General features: G+C 45.9%; 1 protein-coding gene and 1 pseudogene across 3 annotated transcripts in view; both read right to left on the reverse strand.

Annotated features, from left to right (window-relative positions):
* TAB1 (TGF-beta activated kinase 1 (MAP3K7) binding protein 1) overlaps positions 1-19,343 on the reverse strand; it is a 28,398-nt gene extending 9,055 nt beyond the window's left edge. For 2 of the 3 annotated variants that reach the window (XM_037845597.1, XM_037845598.1), the window contains exons 1-6: positions 19,289-19,343; positions 3,891-4,027; positions 3,351-3,504; positions 2,085-2,171; positions 1,387-1,525; positions 283-396 (exon numbers count right to left, since the gene is read on the reverse strand). In XM_037845597.1, the coding sequence (XP_037701525.1) occupies positions 283-396; positions 1,387-1,525; positions 2,085-2,171; positions 3,351-3,504; positions 3,891-4,027; positions 19,289-19,321 (664 nt within the window). In that variant the 5' untranslated portion in view covers positions 19,322-19,343. Of the gene's footprint in view, positions 1-282; positions 397-1,386; positions 1,526-2,084; positions 2,172-2,815; positions 3,304-3,350; positions 3,505-3,890; positions 4,028-19,288 lie in introns of those variants that run through there. The other variant, XM_037845599.1, reaches the window with a different exon arrangement.
* A 5,324-nt stretch (positions 19,344-24,667) lies between these two features.
* On the reverse strand, positions 24,668-25,521 carry LOC119542545 (annotated as a pseudogene).
* Positions 25,522-27,271: the final 1,750 nt, after the last annotated feature.

Consider the following 27,271-nt stretch of genomic DNA (forward strand, 5'->3'; position numbering starts at 1 on the left):
AATCTCCTGATATCTCTGGCCTCTGCTCAGTCTCCTCCTACTGTGTGCCAGGTATTCTTCAAAGCATTTTTGCTATCAACTCTTTCAATCCTCAAATATGCTGACGAGGAAATCAAGGCACAGAAAATTCAAGTTCCAAAGGTTACCAACTAGTGGCTGGCAGAGCTGGGATTCACCCCCAGAGCCCGGGGTCACAGCCCCTCTACTATATGCCTCTCTCGCACGGTCACCGAAGGAGGGGAGGGGCCAGCCCCTAGGGGTCGGCCTCCCCGGCCCACTCACCCAGCTGCGACAGGCGGAAGAGCTCGTCCTCGTTCTCTGTGGTGTGGTCCACGTTCAGCTGCGTCACCTGTAATCCGTCCACCGTGGACTTGCATAAAAGAGCCCGGTTTGTACCTGCAGCAGAATTTGAGCAGCTGAGTACGGACTAAGGAATAAGGAAACACAGGACATGTTGAAAAGACAGAGAGAGAAAGGTAAACATTTCAGACGTGAAAATACTTGAAAAGGGCAAAGAAAATAGGCTTAGATCACTGGGGTGAGCGTCTCCATTCAGGGATAGCTGATGATATTAAGGAATTAGGTTTGACCTTTCAAGTGTGATAATAGGATTATGAGGAGGATTTTAGTAAGAGACCTTTTCTCTAGAGAGATATGTTCTGAAATATTTGCATGTAATGTAATGTCTGGGATTTGCTTCAAAACAATGCGGGGACAAAGGGAGTGAGTGGACTACAGATAAAACAAGATTGGCCACCAGTTGATAATCTGGGGGCTGGGTGATGTGTGCACAGGAGTTCATTAAATACCATTTATTTTATTATTTTATATTTTTGACGTTTTCTATAGTGAAGGAAGAGAGGGAGGGGGATCACCAGCTGTCTTTACAAAGTTCCTCATCTGGGCCCTGTCCAGGCCTCTCTGGTTCTCAGAAGGTTCCTCTTTGCCCCAAATACAAAGATCTGTGGCCCTTTGTCTTCTGTCTCAAACACAGCCACATCTGGCTGCCATTTATGGGGATCCTAGTGGTTCTTCCATGGCCAGGCCCATCTCTTCCAGAAGATAAGTCACTGAGGCCCACCAAGAGGGACACCATGCACCCAAGGTTTCACAGCCAGTTTGGGACAGAGTGGGGACTAAAATCCTGGAAGCCTGCCTGCCATCTCTGCTCTTTCTCCCTCACTTCAAAATTTCCCTCCAGCTTGCACTGTTCATTACTATAGAGTTAAGAGAGGAAAATACCTAAACGGCCTCAGGGAATGTGGGGTCCAAAGCATCTCATCTGCCTGGAAAGCAGACTGCCTGAAGAATGCACCAACGCTGCAGGCTTACCATCTCCTCCCCAGGCCCCCAAGTGCCCGCCCTGGGACAGGGGGGGCAGCTTACCGACATTGGCGACGTAGAGCTTGTTGTTGAGAAGGACTGCCACCACGGCCATGGCTCCTCCTGAAATCTCCCTCTCCACAGCTTTGAGTCTCTCAAGGATCTTCTGATACTGAGGAGGCAGCTGGTGCTGAGGGATACCCTACAACCCATCAGAGCCAGTGAGCACAGGATGGGTCCGTGGATGCTGGCTTACCAGCCCTCTCCCTCCCTTAAAGAGCCAGGAGCCGAGGGTCTGGAGGGCAAACAGACAAGCTGTGGCACAGCCAGGACGAAGCCCCTCATTGCAAATTCAGGGCAGGGTTCTTTCCAGGCAAGGCAGAGATGAGCCTCGCTTGTGCTGTGTGGACCAGAACTCAGAGGGGGCTTTACAGTGCTGCGAGGGACGGAAGCAGGTAGAGATGACAAGGCTGGGGACTGATTTAAGGTCAGAGGGTAGACCTGGAAAGCCTTTTCTCACGTCCCTCACTGCCCACCCAATGCTGAGCCTCAGAGTGAAGCTGCCAAAAGCAGGTGAGAGACCCTCAGAAGACAAATCCATTGCTGCCCAACAGCGTCACCCAGTCAGGAACTGTTCCCTAACTCCCGCCACTTGGCCCAGCCACATCCATGGCCTGGGAGTGACATGGTAGATGAGTCCTTGCTCCTGGTCAGCCTGGACCTTGACTTGCTTCTCCCAGGATGCAAGCTGGGGAGATTACCTCTGGCAGCTGGGCCTGGAGGTTTGCCTTCTCAGCCAATGCATCATCGATGGACTCCAGGAAGCTCCTTTCCACCACATCAAAGGCCTGGAGAGACAGGGAATGGCGTCAGGGCAAACGTTGGTTCAAAACACCAACTGTCACCTGATGCTAAACTGTCCTCTATAAATAGCAACAACCCAAATTTCCTTCAAGTCCCAAGGTGATGGGGACTTTATGCGCACAGCACTGCAGGGCACTGCTACTGCCTCCAGTTTGACAACTCTGACAAAGACACTCAACCCCAGGGGAAGGGTGTGTGTGTGTGTGTGTGTGCGCGCGTGCACGTGCACGTGCACGTGCACATTCCACAGGTGGCATCGCAGAGTGATCTGAGAAGCAGGTGCCAGCACAGAGGTTACAAGCACAGGCTTGGAATCAGACTACCTGGGGTGACTTCCAGCCTTGCCACTTGCCACTTGTGAGCTCGGTCTCCTCATTTGTAAAATGGAGATAAGCCTTGTTGAGAGGATGGAGATGGGCACCCTACTTTTAGCACTTGGCATGGTCTGTGACTCAGAATTAGTGTCAGATCAGCACCAACAGGTGTCATTACTGCGGCTGCTGGCTGGGAGGCTCTGCCGAGTTCCCGCTCTGGGCCCTCAACTGGTCGAGCTGACACCTCCTGCCCGGTGTGTGTGACCTGCTGGGAATCACAGCACAGGGGCCGAGGCCGTGGAGGGCGTGCTGACCTTTGGGTGCTGGGGCAGGAGAGAGTCCGGGAACATGTTTCCGAGGAACGTGAATCATCCTCCTCACCTAAAACTAAGAGTCTCCAGACGTGCTTCTAAAAGGAGACACCAGGAGGGAAAAGACCAAAGCAACCAGCGGAAATGCAGAACTGGAACACAAGGGCACAGCCAACCAGATGGGGGAGACAAGGCCTTTTCCCCAAGGCCCAGGGATGCTTTCGGCAACCACCCCAGAAGGAAGGGAACGTTCTCAATCACCTCCGTCTGTCTGGTGCTTAGCCTCCCTCCAACTGTGCTCCTCTGTCCAAGGTCACATCCCTAAACTCCCCCTTCCACGGGAGCATCTCCTCCAGAGCCAACCCCGCCAGTCGTGGGGAAGGGCTGCTACTTGCCACCCTGTCCTGGGATCCTGGGAATTGGGGAGCCCCTGCCTCTGGGAGCTGTTCCCAACACTGGCCCACTGTGGGAGTAAAGGAGCTGGTGGGGCCTGCAAATGGACCCAAATTCCGGGAGATGTTCCGGAGGCTGTCATTACCTGCATCAGCACCCGCCGCACGTCGGCCTCCGTGTGCTCCGCATTGAGCTGGCCCAGCAGCAGCTCCGCGGACAGCCGCTGGGCCACAAAGTTGGTCACCCGATTGCCATCATAGCCATTGAAGACCCCATAGAGGAAGCAGTTGTTCTCACTCCTGACAGAGAGAGAGAGGGTGGAAGGAGGCCTGAGACCAGCGGATCACGGAAGGTGCTAGTTCCTAGGTGGAGGAAGTGAGGGGAGGACGGGAGGAGACCAAAGATACAGCAGCTGCAGATCCGGGTGCCTGCCTGGGTCTTCCTACTCTGACCGCAGTTCCACTCCAGCCATGACCCTTCCTCTGGGTGGCCCCTGCCCCCCAATGGCAGCAGGCCCTCGGCTGGTCTGAAGCCTGGATGTGGAAGGGACAGCAGCAGCAGAGGCCACCAACACAGGAGCTGCATCTCACAGGCAGGTCCCACGTGAGACAGTTCCAAAACGGGCGCCTCTTCTTGCTTGCAAACTGACTTCGTCTACCTAGAACTGCACTGCTGGCACTGTCACCTGAACTTGAGCCAGTTGTCCTCTGGCGGGTGGCTCTCAGTGCCCTTGCCATCAGCAGAGTAGCTGCGGTTGGAGGCTGAGCCGACCCCAGAGAGGTGGCAGAGCGGCAAGTCGTCCGTCCAGCTCGGCTGCTGCTCCTGGGGAAGGGAACCAGGAAACTGTGAGGTGCCACCCACCCCCCACCAACAGCAGACCCCACCTCCCCTTCTTTTTCTTCTCCAACAAAATCCTAGCAGGCCCCCAGCCTCATGCAAAGGGTGCCATTTCCTTCTGGGAAACAATGACACCTGTGTGAACAACTAGGTTTGTACGTCTATGTTTTGCTTTTTTGTAGAAAGAGTGCTCAGATGGGGTAGACCAAGATGAGCTAGCAGCCACTTCTGTAAGCAAGTGCATTAGCCAGATGCTGGTTATTCGGGAAACTCCCTATTTAAACAAATAACATGATGAAAGAGATTCTTCAGATAAATCAGAGGTCCAAACCAACATTCAAGATGCCATCTGATCCCCTCCAAGATCCTGGGCTCCGAAGAGGCCCTCCTGAGCTTGTTCTAGGTTTCTCCGAGATTCTGAGGAGCCCAGAGCTACCAGAGGGCCCCCCACTGGGGCTGTCAGAGAGGCAGCAGGAGAAGCAAGGGGAAGCTGTGGGGGCAGCCCGGCAACCCTGAACAAGCAGCAGAGGCCTGAGCCTCCACAGCCAACCCCTCCAGATGGCCTCAACACACGGCTCCGTCTGCAAACAGATCAATTTAAGGCCATATGAGGCAATGCCCACAACCTGTTGAGTTTATCATGTTTTCATAAAGGAACCAAGTTTTTCGCCACCCAAAGATAATTTTTATCTCCCTGAGTCCAACATTATGGGAAGCCTCTAACTCCTGAAATTGTTAATAAACAGTGTTGAATTTTGTAACAATGATTTTCCAAAGTAACATTTTTGCTAACACAAAGCAGAGAGCCAAAGTTAGGAAAGTTCCAGACCTCTCTACCAGGGACCACACTGCAGCTCCCACTGTCAAAGACAAAAAGACGCACACAACACAGACTTCCCAGGTATCCCAGCCCTGGTCTCCTCTCTCCAGTGACCTCCCCGGAGTCTACCAAATAATGTCCACCCGCACCATCGAAGCAGTTCTTTTGTGATTCTTGAGCTGCCTTATGTGTGTAACAGAGGTTCTCCATTCTCAAATGAAAAGGAATGAAGAAAAATACCACCAATTTTGTTGTCTGCCTCTCAGTTAGCTTTTGGAAAATTCATTTTTCTTTTTTCTTTTCCCTTTTTTAATTTTTACAAACACTCCCTGGCTCCCCGCCCCAATCTCTAATCTGCTTTCTATTGCTGTAACTTTGCTATTTTTAATCATCTCTTATAAGGGATATGGTACAATTTTTTGTCCTTATGTGTCTTGCTTATTTCACTGAGCATGTTTTCATGGTTCTTCCATGTTGCAACATGTCTCAGAACCTCAGTTCTTCTTATGGCTGAAAAACACTCCATTCTGTGTAGACACCAAGTTTTGTTCATCCTTTCACCTGTTGTGGGGTTTGTATGTTTTTATAGCTAGTCCACAAAACCGTTTCCCAGTGTTGGGGGTTGAATCATGACCCCAGAAAACGCATGTGCAGGACCCAATCCCTGGTCCTGTGAGTGTGAACCCACTTGTAAACACGACCTCTGAAGATGTTATTAGTTAAGGGGCACCCAAACTGAAGGAGGATGGCCCTTAATCCAATATGGCTGAAGTCCTTACAAAGCAAAGGAAAATGGGAGCGAAGCCATGGGCACAGCCAGCAGCTGGAAGTCAATGGAACCAGGAAGAGAGAGGTGATGATGCCGCCATGTGCCACATGACAGAAAAGCCAAAGAACCCCAAAGATGGCCAGTCAGCCAGGAGATACCACACCAGGAGGAAGCAAGCCTTCTAGACTCTGCAACCACCAGGTGATAAATTCCTGTAGTTAAGCCAGCACTTCGTATGGTATTTGTTTTAGAAGCTGGGAACTAATACATCCAGCAAACCTGTGAGAAAGACTACAGAGCTCCCAAATGCAAGCCTCAGCCATGGTCTCCAGCGGTGAGACATGCCATGAAACACAAGCAAAACATATGCACATGATCCAACTCTTCATTTAAAGCTCTCTCCTGGTTCCTCACCTCTCCCGCAGGGGTTCCCAGACTCCAGAGTACAAAGGAATCCCTTGCGCATTGGCTGAAATTGCAGATTTCCAGCCCCACCCTTAGAATTTCTGTCCCACCTCTGGGGTGGGGCTCAGGGTATCTGCATTTTAGGCTACTCTTCTTGAGTGTTTCTGATTCAGATGGCCCAGGACCAGGATTTGAGATGCTCTGACTTACCAGCTACAGCCTCCGTCACTCTCCCCAGCATCCGGGGCCTCCACCACCTGACCCCTCCACTTGGGTATGCCCCCTGCCACTGTGCCCTCCCCGAGTACTGAATGCTTGTGCCCTGTCCCTCCTGCTCTTTCCCTCTATGTGGCACACCCTCCTCCTGGTCTAGCAATTCTCCCCATCCTTTGGGACTCTGGCTCAGGAGTCACCACCTCCAGGAAGTCTTTCAGGAAGACCCTCCCGGGGCTTGGATTACACCCTTCTTGTGTACCCTTTTGTCACTCCTTCCTGTGTATCTGGCTCCTGTTCTACCCCATAGGTTTTCAAACCAAGCTGTTGAGCACAATCACTGAGGAGCTTCACACACACACACGGCTGCCCAGGCCCCAGCCCAAACACACTGATTCTGAATTTCCTGAATCTCCTTGGGGTGCACCCTGAGCCTCTCTATTTTTTTTAAGCCCCAGAAATGACTGTGATGCAAGGCCCAGGTGGGAACCCCTGCCTCTCACCGAACGCCTCCCCATGCCCACCCAGCCCCGGGAAACACGCCTTGTTCACAGGGCATCCCAGGACCACCCCGGTAAGCACTCAAGGGAAGGATCATTCAACTAAAGCAGACTAAAGTAATTGGGAGAATCAAAGTTCAATTTCAGGGAAAATAATTAAAACTTAGATTAGATTAAAAGCCTTATTGAAATACTAAACAAGAAAGAATACTGGGCACAATTTATTTCAGGTTAGCAGTAACAGTCCTCAAAAAAGGATATGAAAACCACTTCAACAGGCTTCTGCAATCAGATGTGTAAAAAGCTTGTGGTTAGCTTTTGTGGCAAATTTCATCTCTGGTTTATTTACATACTGACAAGGAGTGACTTTTTCTTTATAGATTTTTTTTTATTCTAATTGCTTTTATGCTGCAGTCATCTATTTTAGCACTTTAGTTCTGTGCTTTGCATCCTAAAGCAACTTCTGCAGGGAGTGGGAGTTTGCCTTTCTTTTCAAATTAACATATAGTAAAATTGACTTTTTTGTGTGTGTGCATGTGTGTGTGTACAGTTCTATGAATTTTAACACACACAAATTCGTGTAACCCCTACCAAAACTAGGAAAAGTCTCACCAGCCCCAGAAAACCCCCTCTTCTGCCTCGTCCCCACTTCTAACCCCTGGCAACCACTGACCTGTTCTCCATCACCATAGTTTTGTCTTTTCGACAAAATGAATATTATACAGTTTGTAACCTGCTGAGACTGGTTTCTTTCATTCAGCATCATCTTGGAGATTCGCCCATGTTACTGCGTGCATCAGTAGCACGCTCCTCTTTATCCAGGGGTAGTATGCCATTGCGTGGCTGTAGCACAGTTTGTTTATCCATTCATCCACTGAAGGACATCTGGGCTCTTTCTAGTTTTTGACAATTAGGAATCCAGCTGCTATAAACATTCACATACAGGGTTTTGTGTAAACATAACTTTTCATTTCTCTAGGGTGAATTCCCTAGGAGTGGGATTGCTGGGTCAGATGGTAAATGTAGGTTTCTCTTTCTAAGAAACTGCCAATCTGTTTTCCAGAGTGGCTGTACCACATTGCATTTCCCCCAGCAATGGCATTCTTTTTTTTCCTTTTTCTTTTTTTTAAATTTTAGCCAACCTAATAAATGTGTAGTAGTATCTTACAGTGGCTTTAATTGCATTTCCCTAATGGCTAACGATGTTGAACATCTTTCGTGTGCTTAATTGCTATCCATATATCCTCTTTGGTGAAGTGTCTAAGTCTTATACCCCTTTTTAAATTGGGTTCTTTGTTTTTTTACTGTTGAGTTTTGAGAGTTTTAATATTTTCTGATTAAAGTCCTATGTTGGATATGTGATTGGCAAATATTTTTCCTGGTCTGTGGCTTGTCTTTTCATTATCTTAACAGTGTCATTTGCAGAATAAAAGTTTTTAATTTTGAGGAATTTCATTTTATCAATTTTTTTCTTTCATGTAGTTCATGCTTTTGGAGTCATGTCTAAGAACTCTCTGCTCAGCTCCAGGTCACAAAGATCTTCTTCTAGGTTTTCTCTTCTAAAAGTTTTATAGTTTTGCATTCTACATTTAGACTTATGATCCATTCTGAGTTAATTTTTGTATAAGGTAAGAGGTGTATGTCAATGTTCTTTTTTATTTTCTTTTTTATTTTTTTGCACATGGACGTCCAACTGTTCCAACACCATTTGTGAAAAGACTATCTTTTCTCCATTGAATTACCTTTGCACCTCTGTCCAAAATTACCTGGCTATTTATGTGAGGGTTTCTTTCTGGATTCTATTCAGTTCCATTGATCTACGTGTTTATTCCTTCACCAATTCACACTGTCTTAAAACTGGGTAGTATGATTCTGCCAACTTTATTTTTCTTTTTCAAAAATTGTTTTGGCTACTCTAGTTCATTTGCCTTTCCAAATACATTTTAGGATCAGCTTGTCTTTATCTTCAAATTCTTTCTGAGATTTTGGTTGGAACTGTTTTGAACCTAGAGATCAAATTTGGGAAAACTGACATCTGTACTATGTTTAACCTTCCAATCCATCAAGATGATATGTCTACTTATTTATGTCTTCTTTGCAGAATTTTTTTTTTCATTCATACAATTTCACCACAAGGCCTGAAAGGAACTAACGCCTACTTAGGGCCTTTGAAAACAGGTAACATGGCTCAAAAGTATTGATGGAAAAGAAACAACAATAAGAGTTGAAATTCTGATGAAACTTGGCATTTAATACTTTTGGGTCAAGGAACAGCAAAGAAAAACTGTTTCATGGTAATACAAAATTGTTCCTAACTCTAATCTTGACCTGTCCCATTTTAAAGCAAATCAAATGTCTCTTAACATAAATGCAAACCTCTCTTTGAACTCCACATGATATTATGCAATTACAGTATATTCAATTAATATATACAGTCATTTGACAAGCATCAACCGAGCATTTACAACAGGTTACAGGTCGACATTGTTCTAGGCCCTGGGGACATAGCAGAGACAACAGAGAAGGTCCTTGTTCGAAGCCTCTTTCCTGGGGGGAGAGAGACTTTGAACATGTAACGCAATACATGAACAAGTGATTTTAGACAGCGATGTGTACTAATGGGGTAATGGGACAAAGAGTGACGGGGCAGGCTCTTTTAGATGCGGTGGGCAGAAGAGCAGGCCCCTCTGCGGAGGTGACCTCTGAGCCACACCCCAATGACTACAGAGCAGTGACCACTCCAGAAAAGGGGGCAAGAGCTTTCTGGGCAGAGGGAATAGCACGAGTGAAGGCCATGAGGTGGTTAGATTTCAGGGAGCGTGAGAAGGCCAGTGTGGCCTCTCTGCCGTGTTCCTGAGGGAAAGTGGCTCACTGCCGTGTCCATGTGTGTGGGCAGGCATGTTTATAAGGGGGGATCATGTAAGCCTTTGAGGTCATGGTGAGGAGTTAATTGCCAAGGAATGCGTTACTTTTCGAGAAACGGATTTGTTGCCAACCATGACCTTTGTCTTACATCTGGTTAGTATTCCTTCATCGCCAGGAACTTCACAAAGGTCTCAGATGACCTGGCAAATTAACTTCCAAAAGAAACTCCTTTTCCTAAGGTCTGTCTCCTGACTCCAACTGGAATGAAATTAAAACTAAGAGTAAGCAGATTAAGCACCTCCCCAAATCAGAAGCACCCCATGTCCTCCTCCTGAAAAGACGGGCCAAGGAGCAACGTTCATCACCAAAAGGTGCCACAGCTATTTTAAGGCAAGGGAGGAAAATAATTTATACATTTTAGAATCCTTTATGTGATTAAAAATGAAATTAATATAGACTGAAATCGTCCTTTAACATGAGACACAAAACACAAGTTTGTCACCCATGATGCAAAACCAGTAATTGATGCTACAATCAGTGCTTCCTCTGCCATTATCCAACTCCCACAAGGAACAGACAGGCTTTCAGGTACCTGAATCTTTCCAGCACAAAATAAGTATCATCCAAGCAACGAATGGGCCCACTTGCCATTGAGAGATACACGATTAGAAAGGCTGGTGAAAGAGTCTTTCACAAGGAAGGAAGGAAACAAACACAAATAGGTGGCTGAGAAACTTGCCATTTCAGTGTATGATGGCACAGGAACAATTCCATCTCTAAGCGTCTCACGTCGGGCCCCACAACGCTGTTATCGTGAGTGGGTTGACACTGCACTGACTGCTGCAGTCACATGTGGCCAATAAGACCAAACTCTCCCAAACTAGAAAGCCTGTGTGTATGACAGCGGTCAATCTTAACAAGCACTTTGTTCTTCGTAAAGCACTTAGTGTCTAGATACTTCTACAAGGTTAAGTGCTTTTTTTGAAATCTGATTTTCATAATGTTGAACTAGTGATATATTAGAAGTATATTATTTTATTTTGTTTACTGCAATGAACGTGTCAATTGGTGTTCAGGTCAACTGGAAACCAGTTCTACTATTTCTGTAAAAAAAAACTGTCCATTCCTGATAAAAACACTCAGCAAAACAGAAATTGATGGATGCTTTCTTAACATGCTATCATATGCATACTTCAGCCCTAATGCCAGCATCTTACTTAGTGGGGAAACACAAGAGGCAGTCTCATTAAGATCAGAAATATGGCAAGGATGCCCACAATCTCCATTATTTAACATTGAACTGGAGTTGTTAGCCAATGCAATTAGACAAGAGAAAAGAATGAGAGCATAAGATTTGAAAAAGAAATACAGATGTCTCTATTTGTAGTTGACATGACAGTATACCTGGAAAATCCTAACAATCAATGATAAAACTAATTCAATAGAACAATCATATGACCCAGTAATCCCACTTCTAGGTATATACACAAGAGAATTGAAAGCACGGATCTGAACAGATTTTTGTACACCAATGCTCATAGCAACATTATTCACAAGAGCCAGAAGATGGAAGTGATCCAAAAGTTCAACAGCATATGAATGGATAAACAAAATGTGGTATATACACATAGTGAAATATTACTCTGCCATGAAAAGGAATTAAGTTCTGACACTTGCCACTACATGGATGAACCTTGAAGACATCACACCGAGTGAAATAAGTCAGAACACAAAGGGACAGATACTGTTATGAGTCCACTTAAATGAAACAGCTAGAATATGCAATCTCATAGAGACAGAAAGTAGAGTATAAGTTACCAAGTTATCCAGTCCTGGAATGGATCTAATAATGGAGGAGAAAAGGCCCAAAAAGACATTATTGGGACATATGAAAACATTGAATACAGAATAAAAGTTTTATATCAGTGTTAAATGTCTTGAACCTGATAACCACTTAAGGTGGTTACATAAGTGAACAACTTTGTTTTTAGGAAATGCACATGGAATAATTAGGTGTTCAAGGAGCATGAGTTATACAATCTACTCTCAAATGTTTAGAAAATAGATAGATAGATAGACATGGATGGATGGATGGACAGATGGACAGGCAGAATCATAGGGCAAATGTAGCAAAATGTTAAAAGTTGGTGGATCTGGGTATGTGGGTGGAGTGTATGCAGGAGTTCTTTATATGGGTTTTGTATTATTTTTCCAACTGTCCTGTAAGTTTGAAATTATTTCAAAATTAAAAATTTTAAAAACACAACTAACTCAAACAACAAAAGAAATCAAAGGTAGCAGAATATAAAATCAACAAAGAGAAATCAATAGCCTTCATATACTCAAATAATAGATGGGCATTTAGCCTCCATGTGAAAACTCCTTCTTGCTGTCAACTAAAATCAAAGGTCTTTTTCCTCTGAACTTTTAATCAAGTCAGTCTCTCCCATGCTCACTTCTGTAAGAGGATTTTTTTAAACCTAAACTTTCATCAGCCGGATTACTTCCAACTGCTTTCGCCTCAGCCTTCCAGCTTGATGACATGGTTCTGATATGCCCTTTGACATATCAACAACCTCACTCAGCTGTCTGTCTTGTTCAGATCAGGCCTTCTATCCAGTCTTCCATATGATTTCTAAAAAACTGTGACCAGAACAAAAAGCGTGGGAGGCTAACCCACTTCTGGCAAGAGGCACTTGCACCAAACACAGGATAGAAATAACACCCACACCAAAGGTTTGACCTACTTGAGAAGCCAAATGTATTTCGGGGCTTCAAAATGAAGAGGCTACTGAACCCAGCTGTACAGTCACAGAGACAAGCATACACTTGAAAACAAATCAACTATTTTTAAACATGCATATTGCTGAGCAAAGTTCAATTTATTTTACATTGGCACTCTTTAAACATTAAATTCCCAGCCAAGGTATCTTGGCTTGCTATTAAAATAAAGGACAAATAAGAAAGAAATTACCCAAATAGCATATTAAAAGTATCCATGGTGAGGCAAGGCCTCCTTTTTCCAAATCCTATTCCCTGTTCCAAAAAACTTGCTCAACTCAAACAGGTGCTAGAGCCCCATTTTTCCCAAACCTCAGTCATCCATTCACCATCTTCAAGAAATAATTCATCTAATATTATTTCTTTAACTTGCCGTATTTTCTTTTTACTCAAATGATTTCATTTTGAATATAAACTAGTTCAGTACTATAAGAAGAAAACCACTATTATCTGTCATATCTAAGCAATTCTAGCTGAACCTCTAGGCTGCTCTAGGCTCTGAGATGGAAGCCCTGTTCTCCCTGTGTTAAAAAAAAGGAGGTTAATAAGTATCAGAAAGGTGTTAAGAACATACCAGGAACAAACCAAGTCTTTCTCTTGGTATCATCAGAAGGCTGGAAAGAGAACTGAAAAGTGAGTAACCTCAAATACTAACATGGAGTTTTATTTAATGCTCCTCAGCACCCATCAAAGCCATCTCACTCTATGCGTTCCAGACTCTGGGAAAAAACTGTCCAAGGCCACGGGCCCCTTCCCTGAGCAGTCTGTGCACACTGGGCACCCCCTTACCGGCCACTAACCATGTGGCCTTGTGGCAACCCTCACCCTGTGGCCTTGAGTTGTTAACTAACTACATTATTTCACTGATACTAAGGTGCAAATTTTCTGCCTTTTAATGTCTTGGAAGTTGGTGCGTTACAAGTTAATGACCAGTGAGTTTTCTTTCTTAGCAGTATACAAAATAATGATTAACGGATCCAATGGCATATGGCTACACTTCTCATTTACTTACAGAAGGCTCTTCAGTGGAAAGTCCTGCCTGAAACCCAGTCCCCACGGCACCTCGGACACTAATTTAATAACACATAGCTGGAGAATTCCACGAGAATCCAGCAGTGTGGGAATGGACGAGGACTTGGTCCTCCTGGTTTCAGCAGTGGACTGGAAATCACTCATGCCGCTGGGGCTGGGGGTGCGCCCCTCCTATTCTATCCCCCTCCCTCTCCACCAGGGACCATCCCAAGCATCCACTGCTGCTTCTATTAAAACCATCCGACTGCCAAGTCTCCAGATTCCTTCCTCCACATTTCTGAGCAATTTTCAGAAAGGTCACGTATTTTCTATTCACGCAAACCACCCACCTCTCCACCCCTGCACACACTGATGCATACTTTCTCCCACACCCACAAATACCAGGCCCGCCGGGACTGGAGTCGCCGGGAAGCTGAGAAGGGGGAGCCTCACGCTCGGAACAGCCTCATCACAGACCTTTCTAAACATGTAAACAGTGAACACGGAGGCCTGCGATTCCTTGGTGGGTTAAACATTTATTTCTCCCAAGAAATTTAAAGGAAAATATGAAAAAGAAAGAAGACTGTATCAAAAAGCCTCATTTTGACTTGATTTTGTGAGTTTCCCAAATTTCTATTTTGGTATGAAGAATCTCTCTAGTGATCCAATTGTATTTAACCCACTGAAGGCTGTACCAACACCTTGTGCCACACACACACATGGGACCACGTCGCATAAAAACAGTCCATAAAACCTCCATAAAGGCTCAACTCAAACTCCTGGGCACAAGTGGACAAAGCATGGTTCCAAGTTCAGGCCACAGCTTGAATATCAAATTATAGTATGAAAAGGCTCAGTGTTTTTGTGACAAAAGCACCCTAATTCCTTAGAGGCAAAAAGGAAGCTCAGAAAGGCAGAAAAACGCCCCCAGGCAGATGGCTCAGGGTGGGGGACAGCAGTTCTTTCTCTCTCAAGAGCTTCAAATGCCCTGTGCCTCCTGCCACCGCTGTCTTTCTGGATGACCCTTTTCCTTCCCTGCTTCTCTGGGACCAACTCCACTCCCTGTCCCCACCTCTCCTACTAGGGTTTGTTTGGTTGGTTGTGGCGGGCTACAGTGAGCTCTACGGACGGTGCAGGACAAGGTCAGGCTCTCTGGGCCCCTCCCCTCCTTCAGGGGTCTAGGATGGAAGCTGTGAAGGATGGGCGATTCTCAGGACTGGGGGTGGAGTTGAGGCTAGCACTCCCCAGCAGCCGACTGCCTCTCTCCTCCTCTTGTGCTGTTGCTGGGGCTGGTGGTCCAGGGGCTCTTACTTCTTGGAGGCTATGTGGCCCACAACGTCTACCACCCTGTTGCTGTAGCCAAATTCGTTGTCATGCCAGGAAATGAGCTTGACAAAGTACTTCTTGTGGACAATGGCAGCCCCAGCATCAAAAGTGGAAGAGTGGTGTCACTATTAAAGTCACAGAAGACAACCCGGTCCTCAGTGTACCCCAGGATGCCTTTCAGAGGGCCCTGTGACGCCTGCTTCACCATCTTCATGACGTCATCATATTTGGCCGCTTTCTCCAGATGGCAGGGCAGATACACAATGGACACACTGGGGATGGGGACACAGAAGATCATGCCAATGAGCTTCCCCTTCGGCTCTGGGATGACCTTGCCCACCACCCTGGCAGCACTGGTAGATGCCGGGATGACATTCTTGGCAGCCCCACAGCCGTCACATGACATTTTCCTGAAGGAGCCATCCACAGTCTTCTGGGTGGCAGTGATGGTGTGGATGGTTGTCGTGAGTCCCTTCACGATGCCAAAGTTGTCTTGGATGACCTGGGCCAGGGGGCCAGGCAGCAGGTGGTGCAGGAAGCCCTGCTGACGACCTTGAGGGAGTTATCATACTCTCAGGGTTCAGGCCCATCACAAACATGGGGGCATCGGCTGAAGGAGCAGAGATGACGACTCTTTGGCGCCACCCTTCAAGTGAGCCCCAGCCTTCTCCTGGGTTGTAAAGACACTAGTAGAGTCCACAACATATTAAGCACCAGCATCACCCCATTTGTTGTAGGAGGCATTCTGCTCCTGGAAGATAGTAATGGGATTCCCATTGATGACGAGCTTCCCGTTCTCAGCCCTCACGGTGCCTTTGAACTTGTCAAGGGTGGAATCATACTGGAACATGCAGACCATGTAGCTGATGTCAAGGAAGGGGTCACTGATGGCAACAACCTGCACTTTGCCAGAGGTTACAGCAGCCCTGGTGACCAGGCATCCAATACGGCCAAATCCGTTTATCCCAACTTTCACCATCGTGTCTCAGGGATGCGGCCGACACTGCACGAAAAGATACGGCTGTCTGTTGAGCTGGGAGGAGAGGAGCCTCCTGCCAGGGTTTTCTGTTTTCATCACAAAGATTGTCCTAATACGTTTTGAAGAGGCCATTAATAATTGTGGAACTCTGCTGTGTGCAAGCTGCCAGACCACATTACCAACAGCATATGAGGTGGCTGTAGGCGATGGCGGAGTGACGTTTTTATTTTAATAGCTATACATTTATTTTAATGTTCAGTAGAAAAAATATATACCTAGCACTTGTGAGCTCACAGATATAATTGCTTAGAACATGTCTAAGGGGAAAAAAAGGATTTCAGGTTGATTTTCTTTTTCTCATGAAATAAATACTAGTATAGGCAAAAATCAAACTCTTGGCTTTCCCTGCCCCAATGTGCTCCTCTTCCAGGGTTTCCCGAATCAGTAAATGGCACCATTGTTGCTCAATCCCAAACCTTGTAGTCCTTCTTGACTTTTCTTTCTGTCACGCACCCCACATCCTATCATCAACAAATCAGATCAGCTCTTCCTCCCAAACACAGCCAGAACATGGTAACTTCTCAGCACTCCTCTTGTCCCCGCCCCAGGCAGAGCCACCGTCGTCACACACCTGGATGATCAGTGAGGGCCCCTCAGCAGGCCCTGGTCTCCCAACGCACCACTCAAACAGCTATTCTCTACAGAGGATTCTTTCTCCAATCATAAGTTAGATCACATCAAGCCCCTGCTCAAAACCACCCCAAGACCTTTGCATTATACTTAAAATGGAATCCAAAGTCCTTGCCAGGACCCACAAGGCTCCCTAGGATCTTCCTATTGCCACTACCCCCAACACCCTCCACTCTAGCCCCTCTGGCCTCTTGATGCTACTCAAACAGGCCTTTGCACCCCCTGCTTCCTCAGGCAGGAACATCCTCCATATCCAGATGGTTCACTTCCCCACTTCACCGGGTCTTCCCGTCTAAAATGGCCCTCCACCATTCTCTGAATCCAGATTGTTCTCCCTCACGGTACCTCCTGATGTGACACTTTTATAGATTTCTCTTATCGTATAGGGTCTGTACTGGTTCACTGTCTGTTGTTTATGTTCTAGTGAGCTCCATGAGGGTGATGTCCCCTGCACCACTGCCGTGCCTGCTGTGTAACAGCGCTCAATGACGTTTGGGGGAATGAATAGTACGTGCTCATTCACAGCACAACTAAGCTCACAGACCTTCTGAAGTGCCACACTGGCTGGGGATGAAAGATGAAATTCTCTAGGGTCGCATTCCACAGGGTGCTCTGCCATCTGGTCCTGTACACTCTCCCGGCCCCCGGACAGGCAATTCCAGTGCCCTTCCTGCATACCGGGCCACGTCTCAGTCCTTCAACACATAAACATGTGGTACCGTCTTCCTGGAATGTTTTCCCTATCCTCTGCCTGGAAAACTTCCACCCTCCTCAAAAGACTTTAAAGTGCTCTGCTGCCTCCTCAGGGCTCCCAATGCATGCCCACACTGACAGCAGAGTACCTACCACACTGCCTTAGTAGTATTTGGCTCCTTCTCCCAAGCTGGACTACGAACACAGTAAGGGTGGGCACCCTGCCTTATTCCACCCTCGGTTCCCTAGGCCCAGACTAGCAGTCCATACAACCATTTGCTGAACCACACTGCTTGGGCTACCCTAACCAGACTCAGGACAATGGAGGGCAGGTCAGCAAGCCCCACCTACCGCCTGGCCCTCTCCTTCTCTGTGGACCGCAAGGATGTCCTGATTGTCATCTGACAAAAAGAGGGTATGAAGGGGCCTTGTGCGGACATCTCTGCCACCCCCTTGCTTTCATCACCACGGCGTGTATTTAGAGCTAACTATTCTATCTTTAAAAAGCACCAGGAAAGATTCCACAACCACCCCCAGAAACACATTCCAGAGCTAGTAAAGCTCGCCTTCTGTCTAACCTGAGTCCCATGGGCTCCATCATGCCTAGAAGGGACAGAAGCTGAAAGCCACCCCGTTCTGCGCATCCCAGGCAGCCACTCTCTCCTAGTCAGCCTGCAGTGTTTACCACTTCCAAGCCACTCTTCCTCGATGCCACAATCCAGCAAGCATTTGGGGAATGCTTATTCCAACAGGGACACTCATAAGGGGCCATGCCCTCTAGGAGCTTACAAAACAGAAGACGCCAGGCCCGCCTGACCAACTGGCCAAGGCAGCTCTGGTGAGCAGTAGTAAGATACATGGGTGGGGAGGGGACGGGCACTATCCTCACCAGGGAGAACTGGGGAGGCTCCCTGGGGGAGCAATTTCAAGACTCTGCTTCCAGAGTCTACACAAATTCTGTCATTAGTATACAGCAGTGAAGGCCACCCCCCACCCCCCAGTTCCAATGCTTCAAGACCCTCGAGGGCAGGAGGGCCAGTGCATGCTGCATCTCCGTAAGGCCAAGCCTAGCACTGGGTCTGGCTACAAATGCTGTAAGCACTATTTTACAATATTTATTGAGTGCCCAGCATATAATGGTAGTGGTGCTGGTGACATGATAGTAAGCAAGAGATCACAAGTTCTGGTCTTCAAGGAGTTCACTTTCTAGTACAGGAAGCAGACAAGTCCACAGGCAATGACAACAGAGGAGGACCAAGGGGTTCAGGGCTCAGCCCTAGCAGGTCAGAATAGCCCTGTAGTGCTGACACCTGTGCACCTATCTGTGCATGCATGCCAGGAGGATGCAGGGGCTGGAGGTCACATCAGCACCAACCCCATGAGCATCCAGACAGGGGTGAGGGACAGCTCAAGGCAATCTCATTCCATGTCCTCATCTTCCAGATTTAAAAAAAAAAAAAAAAATTGAGGCCGAAGGAGGCAATGAATCAGAGCCAGGACCAGAACCCAAGCTGCCACTACCCCAGTCACTCCTTCCTTCTAGCCTAGAGGTTAATAGGGCTTCTGGAATCACTGCCGGTTTTGAATCCTGCCTCTGCCGCCTGTCAGCTGACTGAGAGGCCTTGGACAAATGACCAACTCTGTGCCTCGGTTTCCTCATCTGTAAAACAGGAAGAATAACAGCAGCTACCTCATGGGGCTGTTATGAAACTTAAATTTTCAAATGTGAAGCAATGAGCACGATGCCTGGGGTATAGTAAGCTGTATATGAGTGGGCGCTGCTGGCCTTGCTGTCACTGCACGACTACCCTGTGCCAGGGGTGGGCTCAAGCCCGGACTCTCCCGTCCGGCTGAGAGAACTCCTCCACCCTCGACGCCCCGCAGTGAGGAGCCCGGTGCCCCCGCAGCTCAAGGACACTGGGATGGGAAAGCCAGGGACCACCCCCAAAACCGCCCGGCCGGCAGAGCGCACGCGCGGGACGCGCGGAGCTAAACCCGCCGCAGGTCTCGCGCACGCGGCGCGCGCCCCCGACCTCGGGAGTGAGCGGGGCTAGCCGCGGGAGAGGGGAAGGCGGCGACCACACCAGGCCCGGGAGAGGGAGGCGGTCCAAAAGCGGAGACAGAGCCGCTCCTGGACCGGACAGACCCCCACGGGCTCCCAACCCTCAGCCCGGAGAGCGGATCGGTTGCTCACACTCTGGAGCAGGCTCCTCCTCTGCGCCGCCATCTTGGAGGGACCCCCGCGGACACGCCCTCTTCCCCGGCAGAGCAGGCGAGAAGGGTGGCTAGAGCGGCCTGTAGGAGGCGCGGAGGACCGCGCTGCCAGGAGCATGCGCCCAGCGCCACCCAGCGGCCGAAGTGGGACGGGACCGTAGCGGGGACGTTTGCGCAAGCGCGCTCTTCCACCTTTTCTGTCCTGAGAGATAACGGGAGGTAAAGTGCGTTTAGCAATGACGATAAAGTACCGTCACAATCCTTAAGTGATTGCCTCTCGCCCATCTTTATTTGCGAACTTTCTCTAGGACATCTTTCAGATGGGGCTCCTAGAGTCTCGGATTAGGGTTCTTCATGAACACAGTGGGACAGGGGAGGGAGGGCGGCGTTGACGAGCAGGTGTTCATTCATGCTTTTAAGGAATACTCACTGGGTGATCGCACCGAGAAAGACCCTCAGGAGCTAACATTTCGAATGGTGCTAAATGCTAGGACGGAGAAGTTTAGGGATAGCAGCATGGGGGAGAAGTTTATGGATAGTGAGGTGGCAGTAGGAAAAGTTTATGGATAGCGGGATGGATTATCCACCAGGATCCAGCCTTTGGAAGGCCTGAGTGGGCTGAGCTCTGAAGGAGCAACAGGTGTTAACTGGCAACAGGGAAGAGCAGAGGAGGCAGAGGGGACAGCTAGTGCGAAAGCACCTGGCAAAGAGGGAGGGTGTGGCTTCAAGAAGTTGCCAGAAGGTGTGGGGTGAGAACGGATATGGAGGGGAGATGGTTGGGAGTCAGGCGCTGAGCATTTGGGGAGTCCTTGACAACTTCTGAGCAAGCCAGTGACAAGCTCCAATGGGTAGAAAGATCCCTTTGACTACTGTGTATGAACAGCTTTTTAGGGGGATTGAAGTGAGGTGAAACAGGTAGACCAAGTAGAGGACTGTCGTAATAGTCTAGGCGAGAGATGATAGGAGTTTGAATTGGCCGATGGCAGTGAGTGGATTTTACTTAGGAGATGAAATTGCCAGGGCCTGACGGTGGATTGGTTGTGGGTGGTGATGGGAAGAGATGGGTCAAAGATGTCTCCCAGATTTCCGGCAAGAACAACTAGATTTGGGGGAAGGGAGAAGGGAATGAACATGAGTTCAGTTTGGACATGTTGAGTTTGAGGTGCTTTTGAGACATTCCAGTAAAGAAGTCAAATCGATCATTGGGTAGAGAGGATGAGAGCTCAGAGCAGAGGCTCTGCTGACAAAGACAGCAGAGAACAAGCAGCCAGTGAGGTAGTGAGAGCATGAGGTAGCACAAGATCTAGTTAGAAGAGAAATGAAAAAAAGTCAATTAGATGTAGCAGTGCAGAGGTCCTTGGCCCGGGCAATTCAGGTAGAATGGTAGGACAGAAGGCCCAAAACAGTGAGTTGAGGAATGGCCGAGGAATGGAGACATGGAAACCTTCGGAGTAGATGGTTCTTCCCAGTTGTGAACAGTGAAGAAGAGTCAGAGCAGGGAATGTGGAAGAGGACATGGGATCAAGGGAGAGGTTTTTCCTTTTACATTGGGAGAAACTTGAGACTCTTTAAATCCTAAAGAAAAGACTTACTAGAGAAGAGTTGATGCTTTAGAAGAGAGACATCTAAGTGTCCTACCAGTGTAGCATCACATGGTCCAAAATAGCTCCAGCCATTTTATCCATGTTCAGTCAGCAGGAAGTAGAAAGGTAGGAAGATGGCACTTCCCTTCCACCCCACCCCACTCCCCGTTCTAATTTAAACATTTATTTGCAAGCAGCTCACTCCCCCCCCTTTTTTTTTTTAATTTTTTAAAATTTTGAAGTAATTTCAAACATACAGGACAGTTGCAAAAATGTAGAGAACTCCAACATACTCTCAGCCCCCACATGCCCCAGATCCGTCAATTTTAACATTTTGCCACCTTTGCTTTTTCATCCTATCTATCTATCTATCAATTTATTTTTGAATATTTGAGAGCAGGTTGTACGCATTGTATTCCTTGACCACAAAATATTCCCATGTACATTTTTTAATAATTCAATTTTACTGAGTTATATACACAAACCATACAGTCATCCATGGTGTACAATCAGTTGTTCACAGTACCATTATATAGTTGGGCATTCATCACCACAATCAATTTTTGAACATTTTTGTTACCACACACACAAAAAAGAATAAAAATTAAAGTAAAAAAAAAAATCCAAAACATCTCATACCCCTCCATCCCTCCCTATAATTCATTTACTTTGTGTCCTCATTTTTCTACTCATTTGTACATACACAGGATAAAGGGAGTGGGAGCCTCAAGGTTTTCACAATCACGTGGTGCACAGTGTAAGCTATATAGTTACACAATTGTCTTCAAGAATCAGGGCTACTGGGTTGCAGTTCAACAGTTTCAGGTATTTCCTTCTAGCTATTCCAATATACTAAAAACTAAAAATGGATATCTATATAATGCATAAGAATAACCTCCAGAATGACCTTTCGACTCCATTTGAAATTGCTTGGCCATTGAAACTTTATTTTGTTTTATTTCTCTTCCCTCTTTTGGTCCAAGAAGGCTTTCTCAATCCCACAATGCCAGGGCCAAGCTCATCCCTGTGAGTCATGTCCCACATTGCCAGAGAGATTTACGCTGCTGGGAGTCATGTCCCCCGTAGGGGGGAGGGCAGCGAGTTTACCTGCTGATTAGCTTAGAGAGAGAGAGGCCGCATCTGAGCAACAAAAGACACTCTGGGGCTGACCCTTAGGCACAATTTTAATTAGGCTTAGCCTCTCCTTTGCAATGACAAACTTCATAAGGGCAAGTCCCCAGATCGAGGGCTCAGCTTTCTAAATTGGTGGTCCCCAATGCTTGTGAGAATGTCAGGAATTCCCCAGGTGGGGAAGTTTAATATTTCCACATTTTTCCCCGAGTTCTCAAGGGGGCTTTGCAAATACATTTTTATTCTCTGCCCAAATTACTCTGGAATGTATCAGGGTTCACACTAGCCTGTACAAACCACAGATTTCACTCCCTATTCAAAGTTCCATATAATTATGGTGTTTGAATAAACTGACCATACAGGTTAAATTTACATAGTGTGATACAAAAAATATAGATTTTATACCTAATAAACATCTCTTCCTTTGGTCTCACACAGAAGGTGAAATTTTAAAACACCGTCAGTATTGTCTGATTTACCTTAGTCCTAACCAAGTCCATTTCGTTCATGTCTCTAACTGAAGTCTGATCTCTTTTTCAGACTCTTTAACATTTGCTGTATGGGTAATGCTGACATTCATAGCTGCCGGACTCTGGCTCTGAGTCTCAGGTGTCACACAGATGATACCCAAAGTTCCAGGGACCAACCAAGTTATACACAAAGAGGCAGCAACTCAGAATTTAGAAATTGCCACTACAACTCAGAAATAGACGTGACTGCTGTAAGAGCTTGCAATCTAGGAACCTTTACCATAAGCCTTCCCCTGATAACCTATGCTCTCAGATTCAATTCTCAGAGTTTGCACATTATAGTTAGTCCATATTGGTGAGGCAATATAAAGTGTGTCTTTTCATTTCTGGTTTATTTCACTCAACATACTGTCTTCAGTGTCCATTCACTTGGGTTGCATAACTCACAACTCCATTCCTTCTTATAGCAGCTCAATATTCCATTGTATGTATACAACACAGTTCGCCATTCCGTTCATCAGTCGATGTACCCTTAGGACACCTCCATTCACTGTGAATCGTGAAACCTGCTAGTCATGAAACCCTACTGTGCAAATGTCCATTCGTGTCCCTGTTCTCAGTTCTTCCAGGTATATACCCAATAACAGGATTGCAGGACCATATGGCAACCCCATGCTTAGCTTCCTGTGGAACCACACACTGCCCTCCAGATGGGCTGCACCATTCTACTTCCCCACCAACAGTGATTAGGTACATCCCTTTCTCCACATTTTCTCCAGCACTTTTATCCCTCTCTATTTTTTAGATGGTTTTATTCACACACCATAATTCCCTCCTAAGTAAACAATCAGTGGTTCGCTGTATAATCACATAGTTATGCACTCACCACCACTATCTATATGAGGACATTTCCATTTCTTCCACAAAGAAAGAGGAAGAGGAAAAAAAAAAAAAACAAGGAAAGGAAAAAACGACAGCTAAAAAGCAACAAAAGAAAAAATTAAAATAAATTCAATAAAAGGGTTAGACAACAACACCAATGCCAAGAATTCCATACCCCTCCCTTATACCCCCCTCTTACAGACATTTAGCTTTGGTATATTGCCTTTGTTACAATTAATGGAAGCATATTACAATGTCACTGTTAGCTATAGATTCTAGTTTGCATTCATTGTATTTTTCCCCAATACCGTCCCATTTTCAACACCTCACAAAGTTGACATTCATTTGCTCTCCCTCATGTAAAAACATTCTTCTATTTGTACATTTAATCACAATCATTGACCACTCTTGGCTTCACTAAGTTATACAGTCCCAGTCTTTATCTTCGATCTTTCCTTCTGGTGTCTTACATGCTCCTAACCTTCCTCTTTCAACTGTACTCACAGTCATCTATGCTCAGTGTACTTAAAATATTGTGCTACCATCACCCGGTGTTGTGCAATCCATTTCTGGATCTATACAATCAATCCTGTTGAACATTCTGTACTCCTTCTGCATCAAATGCCTGATCTTTACTCTCTTTCTTTCTCCTGGTATCTTCATTTCTACCCTCTTCTCCAAACCTCTCTCTCCTGTCTTTTCCTGTCTGTCTGTAGCACTCCCTTTAGTATTTCTTGTAGAGGAGGTCTCCTGTTCATGAATTCTCTCAGTGTCTGTTTATATGTAAATATTTTAAACTCTCCCTCATTTTTTTGTCTGTCCTTTTCTTTATTGAAATACTTGATCTGGATTTACATGAAAATTAATCAATGACTGTGACATATCAACTCTACTGCCTCTAATAAAGTCAATAATTTTATAAATTAAGGTGATTAAAGTCATTTGTAAAAACGGTATCAACTGAGACTTTCTTGCACGTATTACTAATCCATTATAAACAAATAACAACCTGAAAAAAAAATTCTAGAATAAGTGCAATTAAACCAAGTACAGACAAGAAAGTACAAGGAATTCATTGGTAATGCTATACCAAATGGATAAAAAATAAAATTGATTTTATATGGTGTTATACAAGTAAATAAAGCTCCTATCATTTTTTCTTGCATATATGCTTAGATTTCTTGTATAAATAACAGAATGCTCCATTTCATGAACTTTGATAGGATCAACTCCTTAGAAAAAGACCGAAAAGATTTGATAATCAACTCCCAAATTATATGCTTTTTTCTTTTATCAATTTCCTGACATTTTACATAAGCAGGAAAGTATTTTCAGTAAATTGAGCACTTAGGTCTAGAAATGTCTTGAAGAGCTCTGGCAAGTTACGTATATCCCATGTTGCTTTTGGTTTCCCATCTCTTCTTTGCTTCAAACCCCCATGCAAGTTTCTTCTTTTTCCGAACAACCTTGAATTTTCAGCAGCCTTCTTGGCTTTTACAAAATTGTGGCAGGCAACAGCTTTGGCAATTTTTACACCAAGCTCTCAAGTAGCTAGCTGGTTGCTGAGTTCCTTGGCCTTTTCAGTATTCCACTCCTCCACAGCCTTGTCTATGCTCTCTTCAAGACCTGACTTATCAATTTTTTGTCTTTTATACAAGGGGGTCAAACCTATCATTGACTCCAAAATACTGAGTGAGTTCCTTCCACTGGGTTTCATTTGGTAAGTGTTTACTATGAGATGCCTCTCCATTGTTCAATTTGTCTTTCCTGTTGTGTTTTCTTTTTTTCCTCCTGAATCTTGAGGCTGAGTTTTTCTGTTCCGAATGTTTTTTATGCAATTCTTGAAATTTATTTCACATATTTAATGAAATTCCAGATGGATACTCTTCATATGCATTTACATTCACCTCTGTTTCACTTTTTGGTCCACTTGTAGGGAACTCTGAGATGTCTAATTTTCTAGCGGCCTGATCTTCTTTATCTTCCTGTAAGTTAAATCCAGAGTTGTCTACTGTGGCTTCCTCTTCAGAGTTTGACTCAACATCACTTTCATTTAGGCCAGGAGGTAGCAGCCCATTCCACGTCTTTTCTTCGGTTAGGAACCAGCCGCCTGACAGCCATCTTAAGATGCTGTCAACATTCTGCATTCTCTCCCTCACTTTTGAAGGACAGTTTTGCTGGATATAAGATTCTTGTTGGCAGTTTTTCTCTTTCAGTATCTTGAATATATCATACCACTGCCTTCTTGACTCCATAGTTTCTACTGAGAAATCTGCACTTAGTCTTATTGAGCTTCTCTTGTATGTGATGGATTGCTTTTCTCTTGCTGCTTTCAGAATTCTCTGATTGTCTTTGACATTTGACAGTCTGATTAGTGTCTTGGAGTTGGTCTATTTGGATCATATTTGGGGTATGCTGTACATCTTGGATCTGTAATTTTATTTCTTTCATAAGAGTTGGGAAATTTCCATTGATTAATTCCCCTATCATTCTTTCTGTCCCTTTTCCCTCCTCTTCTCCTTCTGGGATACCTATAACACATATATTCATGGGCTTCATGTTGTCCTTCAGTTCCCTGAGCCCTTGCTCATATTTTTCCATTGTTTTCCCTATCTGTTCTTTTGTGTGTAGGATTTCAGATGTCCTGTCCTCCAGTTCAGTAATCCTTTCTTCTGCCCCCCCAAGTCTGCTGTTGTATGTCTTCATTCTGTTTTTCATCTCTTCTATTTTGCCGTTCATTCTCATAAGTTCTGCCAGTTGTTTTTTCAGTGTCTTCCTTATATCCTTCATCTCTTTTGTCACATTTTCATTCAACTCACTGATTTGATTTAGAGGACTTGTTTGAACATCTTTAATTAGTTTTTTCACCTCTTGAATCTTAGTGGAGGTGTTAGTTTGTTCCTTTTACTGGGCCATATCTTCATGTTTCCTGGTGTGGCTCATGATTTTTTTGCTGTCTAGGCATCTGATTTTCTTGATTAGTTTATTCTGGAGGTTGTTTTCTCTCTTTTGCCTTGGGTTTTCTTGTTTGTTTTACTTGATCTCTTTGTTTCTCACTGGCCAGTTGTTAGATTGGCTCTGTCCCCCTGTCTTCCCCCCAGACCAGGCACCCACTGTGGCCTGCCATAGGGATGGGAAGTAGGCACTGGGCACCCCAGCACCTTCACTGAGTGTGGTAGTATAGATCTGCTGGCTTTCAGTGGTGTTCTGTTTCCCTTGCACCTTCTGGACTGTCCAGGAGATGGTGCTGTTTGGTAACTTAATCATCCTCAGAGGCTGCTTTGTCCCCAAGCATAGGGTGCATACAGGTGAACTGAAACTGCATGATTCCTATGCCCTCACATTGCCAGCCAAAATCTGGCTTGATGTGGGGCTATACTCGTGGCAGAGTACTCCCTCAGCTGTCCCAGTACTCTAGCTATTCTCAAGACAAGGAAACAGCTGCCTGCTGCTGCTACCCTTCAAGGGTTTTCAGACCCAGGACTGGAAATGCAGTCTCCGTATATGTTTTCTCAGTTTCTTTTTCCCTCACTGACCTGGGCCATGAAATGTCCTCTCCTGTCCCCTGGGTCTTCAAACAGTGGGGATATGTTTCACTGCTGTGAGGGATTTTAAAATCTGTGTCCCTGGTGGGCAGGTTCCTGTCTGCTGATTCTGTGCCTTTCCCATATGGAAACCAAGTGAGGGGGAGAGGAGAGGACCGGCTGGTCTGGAACAGAAGATTCCTACCTGATATTTCTTCTCTTTCTTCAATTTGGCATCTGCAGGGTCTTTCTCCAGTCTGTATCCTCCTCCAGAGTTTCAAACAATTCAGAATTGTCCTTTTTTTCCATTGAATCTCTGGAGAGGAGTTTTTAGTAGCTGTTTATGTTACCATGTTGATGAAGTCTGCCATTC

This window comes from Choloepus didactylus, chromosome 8 (assembly GCF_015220235.1).
Source record: "Choloepus didactylus isolate mChoDid1 chromosome 8, mChoDid1.pri, whole genome shotgun sequence".
Taxonomy (NCBI): Eukaryota; Metazoa; Chordata; class Mammalia; order Pilosa; family Megalonychidae; genus Choloepus; species Choloepus didactylus.